Source organism: Danio rerio, chromosome 7 (genome assembly GCF_049306965.1).
Source record: "Danio rerio strain Tuebingen ecotype United States chromosome 7, GRCz12tu, whole genome shotgun sequence".
Lineage (NCBI taxonomy): Eukaryota > Metazoa > Chordata > Actinopteri > Cypriniformes > Danionidae > Danio > Danio rerio.
Window position 1 is genome coordinate 78,317,540 of NC_133182.1, and position 23,961 is coordinate 78,341,500.

Genomic DNA, 23,961 nt, shown 5'->3' on the forward strand with positions numbered 1-23,961 from the left:
CTATCAGTCTCCCTTCACAAACCCTAATCCCAGCCGACACACATGAAAACAATCTCAGATCACGATGCACACATTCTCCTGTCCAGTCCGTGTTTTTAAATAGATCGCAGCGTTTGCATGGGAATTATCGTACATGCACATCCACCACTGTTTTGCGCATATGCAACATTTATAAGTGAGACTGCTGGTGTGTGGATGAGAGTGTTACCTTGCTGAAGACGGTTTTGATGTAGATGGGAAGGTCTCCGTGAGGGCTGCCGAATCCTCCAACAATACTGAAGCCCAGTCCATCAGGCCCGCGCTCCAGACTGATGCTCTTACACTGCGGAGGACTACAAACAGCAGAAATATACATGATCCTGGACCACACAGCAGTCCTAATACTCAGATTTATAATTCTGAAATGTTTGCATTAACTGAAAGCCAAATAAATATTAGGAAAAAGTATTTAAATTTCAATAATTGTAAAAAATTTTGCATAAAACATATTGCATTCTTTAGTTATTTTTGTATATTTTAACTGAGGGTTTAAAGTATGTAAATATTGAGAAATTTACCTTTAATTTTTTTATTTATTAACATTTTGGTCAATAAAACATCAATTTCTAAAGTATTTGGAAAAACAGAGACAAACTATCTTTGCTCCAACAGAGCCCCCTACCCCACTGCACCATTTCTAAACAATATGTTATGCCTATATTTAATCTGTTTTACATCGTGTCATGACATATACATACATACAATACAAACAGATAAACGTTCCATTATATGTTCACTCATCTATTGTACATAAATACGCCCACAATGAGTCACAATAGGCTTAGCAAAAGTAAAATAAAGAAATAAAATAATTAAGATAGAAATTAAAATGTAGTCAAAAGAAATACAAATAAACAATGGTCAAACTGAAAATAGTAAGTTTGGATGCATTTGTTTTATATATGTCAACACTGGTGCCAAATAGGATGAAATTTTTGACTGCAACCTTTGGTGGAGTACCGAATCTTCTCCATTGTAAGATGGTACATAAGGTCCCTAATATAATGATTAAAGGGAGGAAATTTGTCCTTCCATTTGAGCAGTATAAGACGTCTAGCAATTAATGTTGAAAAAGAAATCATGCTTTTGGTATTATTGTCTATTTTAATAACCGGGATCCGTGATTAAACCAAATATTCCTATAACAGGGCAAGGGTCAATTTTTTATTTTTTAAATTAGATGCATATTATTAAGGTTAAAAACCTAATGTTTGGACTGTGGGGGAAGTGTGTGTGTGTGTACATGTATAAGTGTGTGTGTGTGTTCTAACCCCAGGTCATCATGGAAGATGCTGCTGGCTGTGAGTCCTGCTGTCTGCTCTGCTGAAGGTCCCGTCACTGATGTATCTCCAGCAACAACCTGTAAAACACACACACACACAAATACACAATCACCACATACTAACATTAAACACACACAGACATCGAGTAATGTGGACTTTCACAATGTTCTGATTCATAGTTTCAAACCTGTTTTGATTTGATGTGGCGCTGGTGTTTTTCCTGTTAGTGTGTGTGTGTGTACGTGTTTTTGTGACATATCAGGACACAAATATGTATAATGACATGGGTATTGTTGGAATAAACAAGCCAATTCCATCTGTGTTCAATAAAAAAGGTCAGGAAAGGATTTTCTTCAATGTCAAAAATATTAGTCATTTATTAAATACAAATAAATAAGTCGAGGACAGAGCTCTGGGTTACGTTACCCCAAAGCAATACAAGAATTACATTCAGGAAGTTCACAACTAACTAAAGCCCCGTTTACACTGGTGCGTTTTAGTGTTAAAACGTTGTTTTAGATCAAAAACGATCCGCGTCCACACTAGCGTTCCACCTAGCGTCTCTGAACATATCTCCGTCCACACTACGCCACCAAAAACGTATATCACGTGACCATTCGCGCACTCTGGGCATGCGCGTTCTAGTATAAACAGAAAGCATGCGACTCGCTCGGCATTTGATTATTGTTAGTCTACAAACGCCGTACATTTAACGCGATGGCAAAAAAAGGAGAGGTATTTTTGTGGACAGACGTCGAGGTCGAGTTGTTACTAAACGTAACAAATGAATAACTGCACAATGGCGCCTAAAACGACAATAGTGCAAACAACGCTCCCATTTCTGTGTTCATGTTGTTGTTTACAGTACTGTCTTCCGGTAGCGTTAAAGCCATGTGTTATAGTCATGTGATAGGGGCTTGACGAATAGGGGAAGGATACGCAATGATACAAAAGCCCCAATCAGCTAGCGAATCTCAGCAGCCCCGCCTCCGTTTCCAGATGTCGCCGTTTTTCCTCATCCACACCGAGACAGAGCAGCAGCGCTTCAGAATGAAAACGGCCTCTCCAGCGTTTCCAAAACGCTCCGTTTTCGGCACTCGAGAACTCCAGCGTAGTGTGGACGGATGACGTAACCGTAGCAAAACTTATGCGTTGTAGTAGTGTAAACGGGGCCCTACATTTCCCTGACTCCAGCAAATATACACAACTGATATTAACAGGTGGAGTGGAGGCGTAACGTGACTTATCGGTCATTCTGCAGTCCTTTGGCTCATGTACCCAAACATACTTCCTCTTTCTGCAACCCTTCTCTGCATACCAGAACTGAACGGTTACGTGCATCTTTAACATATTTCACACTGTCTACAAGCATCATGACAACTTGTGACACGTCTAGACATCAGTCTGAAACAAGGGCCCCCATCCCAAATTTGTTCTTATCCTGCTATTTCCATCTTGTCAGCAGTTTCTTCTAAAAAAAGTATGCAGCACAGTCAAAAAGAGGAAGTGTGTCTGGTCAATGTGTGATCTCATACAAAAGATTGATTAATCTGTTTTTAGTCTAAACATTTTTCTAAAAAAACAAATAAATAAAGACACAAAAGTAATAAAAATAAATTCCTTTTTTCCCCACAGTATGATGCAGGTATTACAAAAAGGAGGTGAAATACGAGGACATTGGTGACGTCCTCATTTCTCAAAAAGCTTATAAATCCCACAGGATGAGTTTAATCAGAGAGTAAAGCTGCACACTGACTCCTGTGATGGTTGGGGTTAGGGGTGGGGTGGGGTGAGGGCAATACTATATAGCAGGGGTGGCCAACCCTGTCCTTGGAGAGCCACCTTCCTGCAGATTTCAGTTGCTTCCCTTTCAAACACACCTGAACCAATTAATAAGGGCCTGAACATTACGTGATAATTACAGGCAGGTGTGTTTGATAGGGGTAGCAACTGACATCTGCAGGAAGGTGACTCTCCAGGAACAGGATTGGCCACCCCTGCTATATACGATTTGGACAGTATAAAATGAATGGAAACCTATGTAATGTCCCCACTTTTCACAAAAACAAATGTGTGTGTTGTACCTGTAGTTGTATAAGGCCAGTTGTGTTCTTCAGCAGTGAAACAGCTTTATTGTGACTCATTCCTTCTGTTGAGTTTCCACAGATGGACACAATCCTGTCTCCAATCTAAACACACACACACACACACACACACACACACACACACACACACACACACACACACACACACACACACACACACACACACACACACACAGTTATTATGTTTTATAAAACAAATTTACTTCAGGTGACGCAGTGGCGCAGTAGGTAGTGCTGTCGCCTCACAGCAAGAAGGTCACTGGTTCGAGCCTCGGCTCAGTAGGCGTTTCTGTGTGGAGTTTGCATGTTCTCCCTGCCTTCGCGTAGGTTTCCTCCGGGTGCTCCGGTTTCCCCCACAGTCCAAAGACATGCGGTACAGGTGAATTGGGTTGGCTAAATTGTCCGTAGTGTATGAGTGTGTGTGTGTGTGTGGATGTTTCCAAGAGATGGGTTGCGGCTGGAAGGGCATCCGCTGCGTAAAAACTTGCTGAATAAGTTGGCGGTTCATTCCGCTGTGGCGACCCCGGATTAATAAAGGGACTAAGCCGACAAGAAAATGAATGAATGAATGAATTTACTTCAGCTACATGCCACTCACCCAGACTTACCCAGAGTTTGTGTGTGTGCGCTGCGAGGCCGCTGGGGTTCATCATGGCGATGAAGATGGGCACATCACCCAGAGGACTGCCAACACCACCAGCTATACTGATGCCCAGAGAGTCTGACGGAGCCTGACACACACACACACACACACACACACACACACACACACACACACACACACACACACACACACACACACATACATACAATATAAAATACAATATAAAATATAAATATATTCAACATATATCACTAGAATTTACGACAGCACACACACAAAAACATTACAGATAATTTCTACAGATACATTATAAAACAATATGCTATAGCTATAAATAAATGTCTTTATTATTATCATTTCTATATGCACGACTCAAAAAAAATCCTAATTTAGTGTAGTGACCCAAACGCAACAGTTCCAGACATGTTGTCTATATTGTGATGTCCTCCTGGGTAAATATGCGTCACTATACGCCCAGTTTGAGCTCTGTTGACTCTGTGGGAAAAACTGACCTTTGTGAACTCGACCGTCCGGACGTCTTTATCCAGCACTGAGACACAGAAAGAGCAGGTTGAGAATGAAGAACGAATCTCATGATTAAGGAGCAGATTGAAGTGTGTGTGCTCTTACATTCGTGAGTTTTGTCTGTTTCTCCTGGCGAAGCTGCAGAGTCGGAGTGAAGAGGGACTTTACCACTGCCTGTATCACTCATCTGAACACACACACACACACACACACACACACACACACACACACACACACACACACACACACACACACACATATTCTGCATTTATAATTACAAGGACACAAAGCATGTCCTCATAAACCACCTCGATGATGTAATGCTTACAGTAGGTCATATCTATAGCCCCTTTTACACAGTTATACCACTAAATGTATGACAAATTTCACGGTTATTTCAAAAAGGGCCTGCTCACACATGATTTACATACAGAAATCTCTGTATGTGTGAAAGGGGCTTATGTCACTGTACACATTTCTGTCCTTGTAAACCACCAAAACCAGTACACACACATACAGACAGACACACACAAATAATTAGCAGGACTGAAGTGTAACCTGACTGCTCTGAGACAGACGGCGCTCCGAGTGAAAAGGCCCCGCCTTAAAGCGTCCGATCTCCAATCGGATTGGACCAGCAGAACTCTGAGGAAACACAAACAGATAATCTTATTGGACGAGCCGAATGGGGCTCATAATATTGACCTGATATCACATTTTTAAAGTTTTTTTATTCCAGCCAAACTGAAAGAATTAACACGGAAGAAATATATAAGCCTCCTCTATCATTCATTCATAAAGCTGCAAGATCTAAATATATTATACAGTGTTTCTCAACAATGATCTAAATGACTAATTACTAAAACTTTAATTCAATTTTCAATCATTCATTCATTTTCTTGTTGGCTTAGTCCCTTTATTAATCCGGGGTCGCCACAGCGGAATGAACCGCCAACTTATCCAGCAAGTTTTTACACAGCCCTTCCAGCCGCAACTCATCTCTGGGAAACATTCACACACACACTCATACACTACAGACAATTTAGCCTACCCAATTCACCTGTACCGCATGTGTTTGGACTGTGGGGGAAACCGGAGCACCCGGAGGAAACCCACACAAAGGCAGGGAGAACATGCAAACTCCACACAGAAACACCAACTGAGCCGAGGCTCGAACCAGTGACCTTCTTGCTGTGAGGCGACAGCCCTACCTACTGCGCCACTGCCTTGCCTAATTAAATTTTAATCTATACAATATTTAAAATAAATCTGAACATTTAATATACACACATATATATATATATATATATATATATATATATATATATATATATATATATATATATATATATATCAGAGGTCGCATTAGACTTTCTCATTTTCCGTCTCAACATATTACTGCCCGTCCTGAAATTTGCATTTTTTTTATCGCTTTTTCATTCATATTTTATTCATGAACTTGCACGACGAGCATATAGGCTAATTATTCTCTAATTTATTGTTCAACAATTTTATGTGTTTTTTTTCCGCACTGACAGCAGAGGGAATCAAAACACGAGCATTTGTGCCTGAACATGCAGATATAAACAACAAAATATATTACAAAAATTAATTTCGACTAAAATAAGAACATAACTTAAAAATATAACTATTTAGATGATATTCTGTAGGCCTATCTGCCTTAACTCGTGTCTTCCTCCTGGTCGACTTAAACTGGGTGCCTGTGCATAATCAGATCATCCGAGACTGATGCAGAGGCAATTGTCATTAAATTCTGTGTCTTTGCCTCGGACTTCTCGTGACAGTTTCGTTTTGGAGGCTTCTGCTGCCACACTGGTAAATTACTAGCGCCACTTCAGCGGATGGGATAAGACGTTTTGCAGGATTCTCTGAATGTGGAATTTCCTGATCCTGCAAGCACTTGTTTCAATGAGAGAAAATCCTCAGCACGCGCTCTTTCAGCACCCTCTGTGTTACGTAGTGCTCACAAACGAGCTCCAAAACACCCGACCGCCTTGCTGCCGACAAAACAAGACAATTGCTAATTAATATGGGCAATCGCCATCAGCTGGACAGGAGTGGGAAGCTACAAATTACAATAGACAGTTAGCTACAAATTATAATAGATCGCCCTCAGCATAATCTGTCAAAATGATGGATCAACTACTGATTTTTCCGTCACTTCGTCAATGAAGGAAAATATTCAGTTAACCCGACCTCTGATATATATATATATATATACCAAAAGCAATATCAAAGCAGCTTCTTCTCGCAGGATCCCTCAGTCATAAAGCTATTAGATCTGAAAATTCATTGTTATACAGTGTAAAATGCATATACAGTGTGTTTCTGCAGTGTGTTTGAGTTGTTGACCTTCAGCAGAGACGCCACAGACTCCTGCGTGGCCGAACGAACATCTTCTCCATTGACTGAGAGGATCTGATCTCCCTGCAGGAGCCGACCGTCCTGCTCCACCACTCCACCCTTCACTATATCAGACACAAACACACCGGTGTCGCTCCTAACACACACACACACACACACACACAGACAGACAGAGATATAGACATATCTTGTGCATCTTACAAAAATAAAATAAAAACCAATAATAACCATTAAAGGGCCATGAAACCCCCTTGTTTCAGCAGGGTGTTTTCACACCTATACATAGGAAAAAGTCAGGAAAGTGGGCGTGTCCAGGTCTGTTTAGGGGGGAGTGTCGTAGGAGGGGAAAAGGCATGGTCTGTAATAATTTGCATAAAAATGGGAGTGTCGGTTTGGGCACAGAGGCAAAATAAACAGACGCAGGGGAGAAAGACAGTAACTGTGTTTACATGGACATCAGTAATCCAATTATTTGCCAAATTATTAAATGGTGGACTTTAACTGCAGTTTTGCTCTTTCATTCAGGAATTTCATTCATGCCCCTCGTGACAAACGAGATATTTGATTCGAGGAGTTGCTGGAAGCGTGTATCTTTCATGCAATGTTTGTTTCCGCACGGCGAATGGGAGAAAAAATCCTTCGCATTTCTCGGTAACTTAGATGCACTCGGTAGGCAGCGTCAGAAAGCCGTGTGTGTTACTCCTGTCACAAAATGCGGCGCAAATCCTTCACGACTGTAAGTTTGGTTGTGTTGCTAACATGTTTACACTCGGAGAGCAGCATTTACAGCAGATCTGTCAGTCCATAATACTGTAGAGATGTTAACGTGCGGTAAACTTTATCAACGTAGAAACCATTTGACTAAGGTCCGTCTTTAAACACTGAACGAGTACTGCTGACCATACCTACTAACTTTACCATCTGAATAAACAAACAAAGAGCACTGATCACACACTTACCAAATCTGTAGAGACAGGACAATCAAAACAACAGGAGCCGTGTCTTTATTAAAAGGAGACGAGCAGCAAATCTGGATTTCACCATTTCCAGATGAGAAAAGCTCTCAGGTAAACAATGTTCCTTAGACTTAGTCGCGCGTCGCATGCACTGTAATCCACAAGTAAGTCCAGCTGCGCTCTCATAGCGGGAAAATGAAAACAAAACCTTCACTGCAGCAAATTATAAACGCAACACTGACGACCCGTATCCCCAAACAATTCATGTTCTCCCGCTTGTCAACACAACGTGGCGTCTTTCTGCAGTCTGAACACTGTAACAGGTCTTGGAAGCGATCATGCATATTAATGAAGTTGCACCACATACACAATAGAGCGCGCTGATTGGTTTGAACCAAGTCATACTCATGCATTAATGCAGCACACTCAGAGATGTAATAAGGCACTCTCAGGTACAGACGTCCAGTCTACACGCTGGAACACACGCTAAGATCTCATGGCCGTGACGCAGCTTCAAAAATTCATTAAAAATCAGAAGCACGAATTTGCTTGAAATAACGCAAAAACAACCAAATTTGACTCTTTAGTGAGATATATGTGTCCTAATAGTGTTTATAGCAGTGTGGGGCACATATACGACTGTCAACAGCTCAAAACATGTGTTCTGGTGTTTCAAGAGTTCACACTTAGCTGATGATCAATATAAGCAAGTTTGGCACACTGTCCCGGGAGAGAGCCCTGAGCTCAAAATGTCCTTGAGCCCTGGGCTCCCTCCCGTTTGCAGGGCGAGAGCAGAGCTTTGAGCTCAGGTAGATCTCGACAACTCCCCCCTTGATAAGAGATGATGACTACAATGAATGCTATGGAGAGATATGCTGCAGGATGAGGGATTGACTGTAGTGCTAAATTTAGATTGATCAATTCACTTGTGCATGTTTCTGGAATGTGGGAGGAAACCGGAGGACCCGGGGAAAACCCACGCGAGCACAGGAGGAACATGCAAACTATGCACAGAAACGACCGCCGGCCTGTTAAAGGACTAGAACCGGTGACGTTCTTGCTGTGAGGCGACAGTGCTAAACACTGGACCACTGTGCTGCCCTATGAAGGAAAAGGTGAATAGGTAGGGGGTGGAAGGGGGGATTCTTCAAATCTAAGATGACTGTAGTGAATAACCCTGGCTCTTCATAGTGGGTATGGCCTGATTGGTGGATCATACATGCTAATGCAGAAACAGCCGTGTTCAATCATAATCACGTGATCCTCTCGAAATTAGTTCATGAATAAACTTCACTTCATGACCCTTTAATGTTTATTTAGTTCAGCTGTAGTTAGCACTGGTTTCAGGCTTTCCCCAGGAACCCAACATAAGTTGACCCATAGCGCTACCTGCTGTCTTGGTGGAAGAAATGGCCCAACGCATGTGAGGAAACCTGAATGAACGCAGCTGCAGAAGTGTTTGTTCAATGGCTACATACAGTTACATGCAGACGGACTGTGTTTATTTATGAAATAGGATTTATATTGGTAAAACAGAATACCTTTATTTTGTTTTTTGCTCAAACTGATTTTTTTTTTTTTTTTTTGCAAAGTGGTTTCTGAAAGTGTTTGCGAATCCAGTGAGTCTTTGCAATGCAGATCGTGTTTGTTTGCAAAAGGCAGGATTTGTTTGTGAAATATTGGCACAGATTTAGCTCCACATCACACACATTTACTAGTCTGGCTTATGTTCCATAAATGAAAATATCTTGTCTTAGTCCTATCAGAATAGCAAACACTGAACATCTCTCTATATTTAGGCTTAAAGGGTCACGAAACCCCAAAACACATGTGTTTGAGCTGTTGATAGTCGTATATGTGTCCCACACTGCTAAAAACACTATTTGGACACCTATATTTCACTAAAAAGTGTAAATTGGTTGTTTTTGCGTTATTTCAAGCAAATTCGTACTTCCGGTTTAAAACGAATTTTTGACCGTGCGTCACGGTCATGACATCATAGCGTGTATTCCAGCGTGCAGACTGGACCAATGTGCCAGAGTGTGTCTTATTACGTCTTACAGTGTGATGCATTAATGCATGAGTAAGGCTCGGTTCAAACCAATCAGCGCGCTCTATTGCGCAACTTCATTAATATTCATTAGTCACAGTGTTTAGACGACAGAGACGCCACGTTGTGTTGGCAAAACAAGCGTGAAGTGTTGCTTTTATAGTTTGCTGCCGTTAAGTTTCGTTTTCATTTTCTCTCTGTGAGAGCTCAGCTGGAGTCACGTGTGGATTAACAGTGTACGCGACGCTCGACAACAATAACTTACGTGTCTAAGGAGGATTATTGTTTACCTGAGAGCTGTTCTCATCTGCAAACGCTGAGATCTGGATTCGCTTGTAGTCTCCTCTTAATAAAGACGCGGCTCTAGTTGCTGGTGATTGTCCTGCCTCTACAGATTTGGTAAGTGAGTGACCAGTGCTCTTTGTTTATTCAGTTTGTTCGTATCGAACTAAGTTAACTATTGCACCGAGTGTAAACATGTTAGCACCACAACCAAACTTTAACCTCGTGTAGGGTTTTTACCGCATTTTGTGACCGGAATAACACACGCGGCTTTCTGACACTACCTGCCGTGTGCATCTAAGTTTCCGGGAAATGCTGAGTTTTTTTTCTCTCATTCGCCGTGCGGTATCAAACATTGCATGAAAAATACACGCTTAGAGCAGTTCCTCGAATCACATATCTCGTTTGCCGTGAGGGACATGAATGAATTCCCTGATTGAAAGAGCCAAACAGCAGTTAAAGTCCAACATTTAATAATTTGGCAAATAATTCGACTACAGATGTCCATGTAGGTTAAACACCATCACTTTCTCCTGTGTGTGTGTGTATTTTGACTCTGAAACTCAGCGCGCCCAAATAGACACTCCCACACCAAGCCTCTTTTCTTCCTCCGACACTCCCCCCTAAACAGAGCTGGACACGCCCACTTTTCTGACTTTTTCCAAAGTAGAGGTGTGAAAACACCCTGCTGAAACGAGGGGCTTTCATGGCCCTTTAAAGACTGCTTTATTTATTTATTTAAGACTACTTATTTGTACTGAATGTTTGTGCTTTCATGTTAGTTGTCTTTTATTTCTTCAATTCTATTTTCCAAAACGAGTCCTCTTTGCACTTAAAAAGTTTACAATAAAGCGTGTTAACAAATTTGAAATGATTAATGAAGGAATTATAATGCTTTGACTTATTGTTTAATCTCATGTACAAGCACAGTAGCATATTTAAAGCTGCTGTAAAGGCTATTTCTGTCTGTTCGCATCCCGTCCCTTTGCGCCCCCTGGTGGCTCATTCACAAACTGCGGTCATACACTAAAAACAGAGCGGCAGCTATTTCAAACAGTGGCGGTATATGCTCTGGCGGTAATAGCCACTTTGAACTCTCACCTACTGTACTTTACATACCTATTCTAGTTTGGTTATCTGGTGCAACATTACCTTCGGCCGATGATGCTGAGTCCGAGTCCCTGTCCGGGCTTCTTCTGCAGCTCGACGCTCAGCGAGTCCCACAGCTCTTCCTCTTTATACTGAGCCTCGTCTCTGAAGACGGAGAGCCGCACGCGCTGCGGAGTCTGACGGAGGACATTTATGGCTTCATCATGAGTCGCCACACGCAGGTCTATGCCATTCACCTGCATGCGGAGGAATTTTTAATATGCACAGTTGTGTGAGTATTTACGTATTAGACATTGTACTTTCTTGTTGTGATTGATCACTGAAGCTCATTGACCATAGAAAAGGTTACATTAACATGTATAATAGCAAAAAATGCCTAGTGTATTGCTTTATTATATTGCATGCTCAGAGTAAACATTTGTTTTAACCAAATTAAATTTCGAAAGGATTATAAAGAGTACATACAATAGGTGAAACTTTAGCCAGAATTATTTCCATTACGATTTACAGGGTGGCCATTTATATGGATACACATGAATAAAATGGGAATGGTTGGTGATGTTAACGTCCTGTTTGTAGCACATTAGTATATGTGAGGGGGAAAACTTTTCAAGATGTGTGGTGACCATGGTGGCCATTTTGAAGTCGGCAATCTTAGATCCAACTTTAGTTTTTTCAATAGGAAGAGGGTCATGTGACACATCAAACTTATTGGGAATTTCACAAGAAAAAACAAATTGGGTTTTTTAATGTCACTTGGATTGTCAATGCGACCCTCTTCTCCCACTCTTCAAACACTGATAGCAACACCGCAGGAGGAATGCCAGCACGGGCTTGCAGTATCCATAGTTCCAGGTGCTGCACATCTTTTATCTTTACACCATAGACAACTGCCTTCAGATGACCCCAAAGTTAACAGTCTAAGGCGGTCAGATCAGAAGACCTTGGGGGTCATTCAACTGGCCCACGATGACCAATCCACTTGTCAGGAAACTGTTCATGTAGGAATGCTCGGGCCTGACACCCATAATGTGGTGGTGCACCTTCTTGCTGGAGAAACTCAGGGAATGTGCCAGCTTCAGTGCATAAAGAGTGAAACACATCATCATGGAGCAATGTCAATCCAGTGGCCTTGAGGATTCCACTGATGAAGAATGGCCCAACTATCTTTGTTGTCTATGGTGTGAAGATACAAGATGTGCAGCACCTGAAACTGCGGATACTGGAAGCCTGTGCTGGCGTTCCTCCTGCGGTGTTGCTATCAGTGTGTGAAGAGTGGGAGAAGAGGCTTGCATTGACAATCCAACACAACAGGCAGCACATTGAACACATTTTATAAGAGGTCAGAAACTTGTAAATAACTCATGAAAGAATAAAGTTAGGTTAAAACCAAGCACTCCATTGTTTTTCTTGTGAAATTCCCAGTAAGTTTGATGTGTCACATGACCCTCTTCCTATTAAAGAAAAACAAAAGTTATATCCAAAATGGCCGACTACAAAATATCCACCAGGGTCACCACACATCTTGAAAAGTTTGCCCCCTCACATATACTAATGTGCCACAAACAGGACGTTAACATCACCAAACATTCCCATTTTATTAAGGTATATCCATATAAACGGCCCACCCTGTACTGAGTTGTTGAACACAGGCATATGTCTAAATCTTTCACGATTTTACCTCCAGAATCTGATCTCCTGCCCACAGTCGGCCATCTTTAGACGCAGCTCCTTCCTCGTACACTTCATGAATGATTATAGCGCCCTGAATAGAGCCACACTGAGTCTTTACATGTGTTATTATTATAGGGGTGTGCATCAGGTTATTAAAACAACACATTTGACCTTTTCCCAATGCTGTCAAGGCTTTGCAATCCAAATAATATCATTATAATGGAAGTCAATGGGGCACAAACATAAAGAAAGGGTAGTCAATTTGAACAGTACACAAGGGTTAATTAATATCACATTAGAATATCACATAGAAGCCGTACAATTAAATGTATTAGTCCTAATATTAGTCCTGTAATAAGTGGTCATTATTCACCAGTAAAGTATCGCAGCCACCAACTATACTCAGACCCAGTCCCGTTCTGCCCTTGCAGATCTCTATGGTGGTCTCGCAGCCGGGGATGATGGGACATGTGGTCGGATCAGACGCCAGTGTTGCCGGTGTGGAGCATCTGCTGGAGTCTGTATCACACAATCAGAAATATCAGCTTTAACCTAAAACAACTGTGCTCCTTTATCTAAAACAACTCCCTGACCCCTCCCCCTTACTCCTGATTGGCTCTGGTTCTGATGATGTCAGTGGGAGCGACAGCTGGTTGAGTGCTGGCTCTGATTCTCCTGACGGCATCTGACTGGATGAGGAGGGCTGGGGGGCGGAGTCAGCGCAGATGGTGAGACTGAATGAGCTCTGAGGTTCTTTCTGTAACACACACATCCACGCACACACCGACCTCAACAATCAGGTGTGATGAATTTGAAAAATAATAACTGATTTTTACACACATTACTGTGCAGATTTTTGTTTTCTTTTACACCTTTAAAAGTAGTCTCGTTTTTCTGCGGGGCTGAAAAAACTCTAAGATATTATTATAAATTAAACTAAATGAATATATTTTAAAATAGAGTTTATTAACAAGATTATATTCAATTAATAATGACGCCATAAACAATTTAAATTGGCTGTTTTCATGCTCAAGAAACCATTTTTTATGATTATAAATGTTGAAAACATCCCTAATCACTTCTTGCTTAATAATCAATATTTTTCAGGATTTTTTAAAGGGCACATATTTTAACTCTTTTTTATGATTTAATATTAATATTGTGGTTCTTCTGAGTGTGCCGGTTTAGATCCAGTTCAACACACAGTTCAGATTTGTTTATTATAATCAAGCGGCAACCTCCCGCTCTCCCTCAGGAAGCCAATACGGAAGTAACAAAAACTGCAATTCATCTGAAATTCCGCTAGTCCTGGCCGCTCCTGGCTCCAAAACAGAGCAAAATTCAATCGAGCCCACTGTTAGAATGACCAACTTTACAGCAGAAAAAACGTGTTTACACCCTGCTAATAAGAAAGATTTTGGTTAATACAGCTAATATTACCCTTCATCACAACTGTGAGGGGGTGAATTTATTTATAACTCATCCGTTTCCTTTATATTAAGTTATATTAAGTTTGCATAATTAAGGGCGTGGCCACTTGAGTGACAGCTAGGTCTCGCTGGTCGCCGTCACGTCACCTCAGCTGAATCCTGCAGATTAGCCACTGAACTCGGCATATTTATCGTATTTCTGTGTTGTTTTATGTGGCTTTACACAGTCGACTGCCTTTTGGACTTGTTTCCTACAATTATTAGATGGCATGGCATGCTGAGTGCACTTAATTGTGCTCACAAACCATTCACGTGGCCTCCGTTTCCCATGTGAGTAAAGTTATATAATTATATACCATCTCTATACATGTTTTTGTTTTATTTAAGATCATTTATCGTTTATATTTATATTTAGAGCTGTAATGCACTCCAGTATCTGTCAGATTGATTAGCTGTAGGCTGTAGATCAGTCATCTGAAGCGTTGTCATACAGTGTTATGCTGGAGTTCATCAATAGTCTTACATTAACTAACACAGACTATATCTAAAGTGTTTGGAAGTAATTCGTGTTTTCCTCCTGTTGAAAAACGTCATAAGAGCAACGTTTAGTGGCTCAGTGTGTTACAGCAGTGTTTTTAAAAGTCTAAACACTTTATTTATATAGTGTACAGCCAAGCACAAGTGGTCAGAACACAAGCGAGTCGCAGGTGATAAAGTATTAAGCGTTCTCCCAAAGTAAAGTGTGTCTGAGCCAGGTCCAAGCAAAATGCCAGCAGGTGTCTGTAGCTCCGCCCACTCTCCACCTCTTTGCCCTTGTTTGGTATCCCGCCGTGGGTGTGATGACGCGCGAACAAAATGGCGACGGTTGGCCACGCCTACTTGTGGCTTCTTTTGCGCTCTTTAGAAACCTACGGGTGACGTCACGGATACTACGTCCATATATTTTACAGTCTATGATTATAATGTGTTAAAAAGTGTCTTGTTGGGGGTGTGCACACAGCTTGCTGTTTTAGAGGCGTGTTGCTTCATATGAAAATTAGTTTCGACTTTCCGCCCAACGTAACAAGGGGGCGGAGCCAAGAGCTCCCATGCTCTGTGTTGGCAACAGACAGGCAGACAGAGAGAAGCTAAGCTACATGAGAGGATCAGCATTCAGCCGTACATGTACGACTCGGACACAGACCAAGCAGAGAGTACAACATCATGTGTCTACCACGCATTAACTTTGACTTAGGCACCGGATAATCTTTACAAGAAGTGCCACGGGATAAAAGTGAACGCCATGGCAGAAGTAAAAGCATACATATTTTCTAAAACTCTCACACATCTGTAAATGTGCACACTTGATAACTCTTACCCATCCAGCGGCTCCGTTCTCCTCGACACTGTGTATGCTGCATCCGCTCCTGCTGTCCTCCTCCATCCCGACTCCTCCATCCTCCTCCATTCAGGACATAGATAACAGTTCATATCAGAGATGGAGAGAGAGAGAAAACACAGAAGAGTGTATAGAGAAGTGAAGTGTGTCTCACCACCGGCAGACTGATGTGCTGGATCAGGTCCAGTGTTGAACTGACAGACTCTGCCTGAAGAGGAGGGAAATACTGCTATTACATTCATTCATTTCGGCGTAGTCTCTCATTTATCAGGGGCTGCCACAGCAGAATGAACCTCCAACTATTCTAGCATATGTTTTACACAGTGGATGCCCTTCCAGCCGCAACCCAGTATAGTGAATCACACATACATACACATACACTCATACACTACGACCAATTTAGTTCATTAATTCCCCTATAGCACACGGAGGAAACCCACACTAACACGGGGAGAACATGCAAACTCCACACTGAAACACCAACTGACCCAGCCGGGACTCAAACCAGCAACCTTCTTGCTGTGACGCCACAATGCTAACTACTGAGCCACCGTGCCGCCCATGTTAACTCACACTGCATTAACTGATGGTAACAAACTTGAATTTCGATTTTTACAATGCATCATTCATTCATTCATTCATTCATTCATTCATTCATTCTCCTTCGGCTTAGTCCCTTTATTCATCTGGAGTCACCACAGCAGAATGAACCGCCAACTTATCCAGTATATGTTTTAAGACTGATTTATACGTCTGCATCAAGCGCACGCGTATGCTACGGCGCAGCCTATGCATGGACGCAATGTCCCCGCCGTGGCCATCGACATCGCTGATGTGCACTTCTTAAAAATGTAACTACATGTCGCAACGACGCGTAGCGCAAGCTCTGTGATTGGTCAGCTTGGAAGCGCTGACGAGTGAAGGCGGGACCAAGAGCCCGATGAAGCGACTGTTTACAAGTGTCGACTGTTTACAAGGAGCTCCGGATGGAGACTGTTGCTTTGTGTTTACCGAATGGTTCCTGCCTAAAAATGAGTGAGTTTCAGCCACTTGTACATTCAGGAAGCGTTAAAAACACCAGTGAAGAAACTCGACACAGAGGAACATTAACACCTACTGCCAGCTAGCGTAACGGAAGTGTTAATGCAAAGCAACAGAAACAGTGCGCAGAAGTATGAATGCACAGCTACGCACGTTGCATGCGCCGTGGGTCACGGCAATCCCTTGACCCAGAAGTATAAATAAGGCTTTACACAGCGGATGCCCTCCCAGTACTGGGAAACATCCATACACACTCATTCACACACATACACTACGGCCACCAGGAAACCTATGCGAACATACAAACTCCACACAGAAACGCCAACTGGTTCAGCTGAGGCTCAAACCAGCCACCTTCTTGCTGTGAGGTGACGGTGCTAACCACTGCGCCACCGTGCCGCCTCTAATAATACATCATTAAATGTTAAACTATGATTATTGTATGCTGTACAAGTATTGTTCATAATTAGTTCCTTTCAGTAAACACATATTAGTAATGAAACCTTACTGTAAAGCGTGACCGTACTCATGTACTATGATCTGGTTCTACTTTCCTAGTGCTGCGTTCGCACCAGACGCGGCACGCGCGTCAAGCGCGAGCGTTTTACATGTTAAGTTAATGCAAACGCGCGAATAGACATTCTGCGGCGTGATACGTGCGAATGGCGCGGCGCGAATGACGCAAATTGCGGGAATGGCGCGGGCGAATTCCACACAGGAGAAGACGCGCCACGCTGTTTCTCGCCGCCAGTTCTCCTTAAAAATGAATGACTTCTGGCTACTCTGACGCTCTCGCTGCTTTCGGTTTGTGATCGCTCCTCACTTTGTGAAGGATTCCCTGCGTTGTCGCTCCACCCCGCCCCCTTTCCCGCTCCTCAGTTTGTGATCGCTCCTCAGTTTGTGAAGGATTCCCCGTGTTGTTGCTCCACACCGCCTCCTTTCCCCGCTCCTCAATTTGTGATCGCTTCCCCGCGTTCGGCCCCCCTTCAACTGGGGGCCCCGTCAGTGATCCCTGCAGGGGGCCTCCGCATTTTGCGCTACGCCACTGAGTATTACCATTTTTTCATCCATTCAGCTGATCTCAGGGTCTGGCAGGAGCACTTTTAACTCCGCTTAGTATAGATCATTGAATCAGATTAGACCTTTAGCATCTACCTCAAAAAAACAAAACAAAGAAGGAATATTGATCATTTTGACATTTACTCTCATTCTGGTGTAAAAATCAAGACATTTTGCGGTCAATATGACGCAATGATATTATGATAGTATTACTTTATGCCTTAGTATTAGTATTATTTTATACAGCCACAAAATTCCCTCTGATTATGACACCAGAATGAGAGTATAGTTCCTAGCCGTAAAGAAACTAGCACCTTTTCATTTTTAGTCAGTCTTGGTGTAACGGAGGCCAGCTAGTGAGTGCTGTGCAGGTAAACCTCACTCCTCTGACCTCTAAAGGTGCTCTAGCGACAGTCACTAGACGCATGGTCTTTAGCCTCCTTGGTAGAGCACCCAACTCCCATGCGGAAGGTCGCCGGTTCGATACCAGAGCGGGTTGGGTGGTAAGGACCGGAAGGGTTATATTGGTGCCGTGACCCGGATGGGAGTGAAGGTTAGGGTGGTGAGTGCAATGGAGGCCAGCTAGTGTGTGCTGTGCAGGTAAACCTCACTCCTCTGACCTTTAAAGGTGCTCAAGCGACAGACACTGGAGGCCATGGTCTTTAGCCTCCTTTGTAGAGCACCCGATGCGGAAGGTTGCCGGTTCGATACCAGCTTGGAGCGGGTAGGGTGGTGTAGGACCGGCGGGGTTACATTAGTACATAATATAGCTATAGAAACAACAAGCTTTAAATAGGCAAATGATCAAATCTCTTCTTTGAATATTTTCGTGAGATGCTAATGGTCTAATCTGATTCAATGATCTATGCTAAGCTAAGCTACAGACATAAATGGATGGATTGGATTCATAAATGACTCAAACTGTTACACTGTAAGAGAGCTGTAAAATCAGTGTATCTTTTTAAGGATTGTGCTCAGTCAGTGGTAATAAAGCTCACCTCTATGTGTGTGTCAGGCGAGTCTGTGTCTTTCATTGGGCCGACAGCCATCTGACTCAGAGCATCTCCATTCCTGAAACACACCCACAGCACATGATTCAGGCGTTCAAAACACATTAGATTAAATGAACTACACATCCAGACCTCAGACCCACCGGATGAAGATGATCTTGACCTTTGAAGGGGCGCTTTTAATGATGGCGGAGGCGTTCTGATGACTGCGACCGTACAGAACCTGACCGTTAATCTGAAAACGAGAGTAATCAGCACATGTTCAGCAGAGGTTTGTTATCCTGCTTGTAATAGAAGTGAGCATCTCTATTTGTAGATGCTAAAAATTATCAGTCTATCAGTCTTTTAGGGCGGGGCTATCAGTGCTTTAGGGTGGGGCTATCAGTCTTTTAGGGTGGGGCTATCAGTGCTTTAGGGTGGGGCTATCAGTATTTTAGGGTGGGGCTATCAGTGTTTTAGGGCGGGACTATCAGTCTTTTAGGGTGGGGCTATCAGTGCTTTAGGGTGGGGCTATCAGTCTTTTAGGGCGGGGCTATCAGTCTTTTAGGGTGGGGCTATCAGTCTTTTAGGGTGGGGCTATCAGTCTTTTAGGGTGGGGCTATCAGTCTTTTAGGGTGGGGCTATCAGTGCTTTAGGGTGGGGCTATCAGTCATTTAGGGTGGGGCTATCAGTGCTTTAGGGTGGGGCTATCAGTCTTTTAGGGTGGGGCTATCAGTGCTTTAGGGTGGGGCTATCAGTGCTTTAGGGTGGGGGTATCAGTGCTTTAGGGTGGGGCTATCAGTCTTTTAGGGCGGGGCTATCAGTGCTTTAGGGTGAGGCTATCAGTGCTTTAGGGTGGGGGTATCAGTCTTTTTGGGTGGGGCTACGCTAAAAATTAATTCAGTAAATGTCCAGTTAAGGTGGCACGGTGGCTCAGTGGTTAGCACTGTCGCCTCACAGCAAGAAGGTCGCTGGTTCAAGTCCCGGGTGGGCCAGTTTTCATTTCTGTGTGGAGTTTGCATGTTTTCACCGTGTTGGCGTGGGTTTCCTCCGGGTACTCTGGTTTTCCTCACAGTCCAAACACATGCGCTATAGGGGAATTGGTAAACAAAATTGGCTGTAGTGTATGAGTGTGTATGGGTGTTTCCCAGTATGGAAGAGCATCCGCTGTATAAAACATATGCTGAAATAATTGGCAGTTCATTCAACTGTGGCAACCTCTGATAATCAGAGACTAAGCCAAGGGAAAATGAATGAATGAGTTATGAATGAATGAGTTAATGCAAACTCCACACAGAAACTGTCCCAGCCTGGACTCGAACCAGCGACTTTCTTGCTGTGACCCCATTAATCAACAAAGAGTTGTAAATACTATAATATATACAGTTTTATACACTTTAGATTAGTATGGTTCAAAAATACTGTGTTATTTACCATAAGCTACTATAGTATTTTTTTCTTATGGGGTTTACCTCCAGCAGCTCATCTCCCACCAGGATGTGTCCATCTTGTCCGGCCGCACCGCTGGGATCAATGCCGACCACAAACACACTCATTCGAGAACGATCGCGGTTGCCAGCCAGACTCAAACCCAAACCCGCACGACCTTTCTCGAGCTGGAGGATGTGGAGCTCACCCGGCAGACGACCATAGCGCTCGCTGACCTTCTCTTCTCACACACACACACACACACACACGCACACACACACACACACACACACACACACGCGCACACACACGCGCACACACACGCGCACACACACGCGCACGCACAAGTATAGGAAAAATTTAAATGAACATATTGAAGTGCATTAGGTAAGGGATAAATTACATCCAGGATGGTTGTTATTCTTTGATAACCCTTCTGGATGTACTTTATCCTGTTTATTACACTACTACTACATACAAAACATCATTTAACAAAAACATTGTACTGCACATTATTTAATCACAAAATAGCGCCAAACAGTCAAAAACACAGGTTCTACCAGTACTTTAGGGTGGGGCTATCAGTCTTTTAGGGCGGGGCTATCAGTGCTTTGGGGTGGGGCTATAAGTCTTTTAGGGTGGGGCTATCAAAGCTTTAGGGTGGGGCTATCAGTCTTTTAGGGCGGGGCTATCAGTGCTTTAGGGTGGGGCTATCAGTCTCTTAGGGTGGGGCTATCAGTGCTTTAAGGTGGGGCTATCAGTCTTTTAGGGCGGGGCTATCAGTGCTTTAGGGTGGGGCTATCAGTCTCTAAGGGTGGGGCTATCAGTGCTTTAGGGCAGGGTTATCAGTCTTTTAGGGTGGGGCTATTAGTACTTTAGAGTGGGGCTATCAGTCTTTTAGGGCAGGGTTATTGGTGCTTTAGAGCGATGCAATCAGTGCTTTAGGGTGGGGCTATCAGTCTCTTAGGGTGGGGCTATCAGTCTTTTAGGGTGGGGCTATTAGTACTTTAGGGCGGGGTTATAAGTACTTTAGAGTGGGGCTATCAGTCTTTTGGGGGGGGCTATCAGTCTTTTAGGGTGGGGCTATCAGTGCTTTAGGGCATGGTTATCACTACTTTAGGGTGGGGCTATCAGTGCTTTAGGGCAAGGTTATCACTACTTTAGGGTGGGGCTATTAGTACTTTAGAGTGGGGCTATCAGTCTTTTAGGGCAGGGTTATTGGTGCTTTAGAGCGATGCAATCAGTACTTTAGGATGGGGCTACCAGTCCTTTAGAGCTATTAGGCTATTAGTCCTTTAGGGTGGGGCTATCAGTCCTTTGGGGCGGAGCTATCAGTCCCATAGGGTGGGCTATCTGTCGTTTGGGACGGAGCTATCAGTCCTTCAGGGCAAGGCTATCAGTACTAGTCCTTTATGTTGGGTCTGTCCGTCCTTTAGAGTGGGGCTATCAGACCTTTAGGGTGGGTCTCTCAGTCTTTTAGGGTGGAGCTATCAGTCCGTAAGGCTGGGAAAATCAGTCTTTTAGGGTGGGGTTCTCAGTCCTAGTCCTTTAGGTTGGGTCTCTCAGTCCTAGTCTTTCAGGGTGGGGCTATCAGACCTTTAGGGCGGGGCTCTCAGTCTTTTAGGGCGGATCTATCAGTCCTTTAGGCTGGGGCTATCAATCTTTTAGGGCCGGGCTTTCAGTCATTTAGGGTGGGGGTATCAGTCCTTTAGGGCAGTGCTATCAGTCTTTTAGGGCAGTGCTATCAGTCTTTTAGGGCGGAGCTATCAGTCTTTTAGGGCGGGCTGTCAGTCCTTTAGCACGGGGTTATCAGTTTCTGAAGCACAATATCATGCACTGTCCTACATTTTTTTTCTCATTTTAAGGCAAGCTTATTTTCACAAGCGTAACTTCCGTTTCACGGCGACTTTAAGTGTGCTGGTCATGCTTTAAGTGTGTGCTTCAACTCTGCTGGCAGCAGTGTGTAACTGCGTCAGTGAGACTCACTCCAGCTGTATCCGTACTCATCCTCCTCTTCCTCATCAGGAGCGTTGTGATGAAGGTCCAGTCGGTCAGGAATCTCCGTCAGCGTGTCCGAGTCTGTTTCTCCAACATGAGGAACCACCGGTAGAGACAGAGCCGAGACTTTACACTCGTCACGATTCAGCTGAACACACACAGATGCACACACACACAAAGACACACAAATGCAATCAAAAACACACACACATGCAAAAAAACACACACACACACACACAAAGAAAATTAAGACTTGATTTGGATCCAGTGAGCTCGTCATCTGTCAGCTCCGCATCCTCCATTAACTCATGAAATATGAAGTTAACATAATCAAACATTTAACACTTGAATCTGTTCTCCATTTCTCAGCATGAAGAGTCAATAAAACAGAGACGTGCTGCTGTTCTGTAAAACACACACCGCAGATCATCCATCAGACAGATACGCTCATGCTCAATGAAGAGAGAAGAATTACACAACATCTCATTTATGCTGTAACATTAACTCTTCTGCACACCGTCTGAAATATTGAGTCATATACTGTAAGACTGTCATCTGTGGAGCAAAAATGGAGATGTTTATCCGAATGTTCATGCTGCACTTTTCTAATCTGCATATTTATATAATTTCTTATTTACTAATCTACCTTTATTATGCACTTTAGTCCAAGTTTAACAACTCTTTTCTGTTCCACAGAATAAAGAAAATCATGCAGATTAATAAGAAAATAGACAGTAAAATGTATATTGTAGTCCAAAACAAAACTCTAAAATTAGTTTATTCAGCATCAAAATCCACTTTAAGCCACTGAATAGAATGCATCAATAATTATTGCAATGAATAATATAAATGCATGATTTGTAAATGTTTAAAATATATTATAAATTAAAAAAAAAAAAAAAAAAAATATATATATATATATATATATATATATATATATATATATATATATATATATATATATATATATATATATATATAGCGGGAAAATAGTAGAGTGCTTAATAGTAAATATTTCACTTCACTTCATAAACACAGCGAGAGAAAAACAGATGTTTAACTGAATGTTCAGGCTGCTCTTTAATTTACTCATTTACATATTTAGAACACTTAGAACATATTTAGAACAATTTTCAAATCTCCTGTTATTATGACTTCATTTGGTAGTTTAACAACTTCTGCTTTCTTTATAGCTAAACATTTTCTGTAGATTCATAAATTTATGAAAAAATATTGAGTAAATATAAAATACATCTTTTTTTTTAAATTTAGCATCAGGATAAAATAACATTTTTAATATTTAGTTTGATAAAACTGATTAGAATACATCAATTTGTAAGTGCAATAAAATAATGCAAAATAAAAATAAATGATTTGTATATATTTAACTACATAATTAGCTTATAAATATATATTATATAAGCTGAAATACTAAAGAGAAATGTAAATTGTGCAATGCATAATAAACACAAAATCATGCAGATTTATAGTTACAATTTTGTTTTTGTGCAAAACAATAATATAATGATGTTTAAAAGCTTATTTAAATGAAATTATTCCTTAACTTTTTTAGTTTAATTGAGCAATACAAAACCATTAATAGAATTTGTATAGTTCTGTAAGAT

General features: G+C 42.3%; 2 protein-coding genes across 29 annotated transcripts in view; one reads left to right on the forward strand and one right to left on the reverse strand.

The window, feature by feature from the left end:
- LOC100334018 (equilibrative nucleoside transporter 2) overlaps positions 1-23,961 on the forward strand; it is a 112,278-nt gene that overhangs the window by 32,181 nt on the left and 56,136 nt on the right. Inside the window, exon 12 of the transcript XR_012382900.1 lies at positions 3,656-3,856. The gene's annotated coding sequence lies outside the window, so the exon portion shown is untranslated. The remainder of the gene's footprint in view (positions 1-3,655; positions 3,857-23,961) is intronic.
- Positions 1-23,961, reverse strand: part of mpdz (multiple PDZ domain crumbs cell polarity complex component) — a 109,042-nt gene that overhangs the window by 3,530 nt on the left and 81,551 nt on the right. For 23 of the 28 annotated variants that reach the window (XM_073907648.1, XM_073907645.1, XM_073907637.1 and 20 more), the window contains 18 exons: positions 22,325-22,484; positions 20,383-20,579; positions 19,075-19,166; positions 18,920-18,992; positions 15,976-16,029; positions 15,801-15,884; positions 13,620-13,770; positions 13,387-13,532; positions 13,021-13,104; positions 11,382-11,575; positions 6,930-7,077; positions 5,115-5,201; positions 4,662-4,743; positions 4,544-4,581; positions 4,036-4,158; positions 3,407-3,511; positions 1,311-1,399; positions 209-332 (listed from right to left, as the gene is read on the reverse strand). In XM_073907648.1, the coding sequence (XP_073763749.1) occupies positions 209-332; positions 1,311-1,399; positions 3,407-3,511; positions 4,036-4,158; positions 4,544-4,581; positions 4,662-4,743; positions 5,115-5,201; positions 6,930-7,077; positions 11,382-11,575; positions 13,021-13,104; positions 13,387-13,532; positions 13,620-13,770; positions 15,801-15,884; positions 15,976-16,029; positions 18,920-18,992; positions 19,075-19,166; positions 20,383-20,579; positions 22,325-22,484 (2,031 nt within the window). The remainder of the gene's footprint in view (positions 1-208; positions 333-1,310; positions 1,400-3,406; positions 3,512-4,035; positions 4,159-4,543; positions 4,582-4,661; positions 4,744-5,114; positions 5,202-6,929; positions 7,078-11,381; positions 11,576-13,020; positions 13,105-13,386; positions 13,533-13,619; positions 13,771-15,800; positions 15,885-15,975; positions 16,030-18,919; positions 18,993-19,074; positions 19,167-20,382; positions 20,580-22,324; positions 22,485-23,961) is intronic. The other 5 variants (XM_073907642.1, XM_073907635.1, XM_073907628.1 and 2 more) reach the window with 1 other exon arrangement.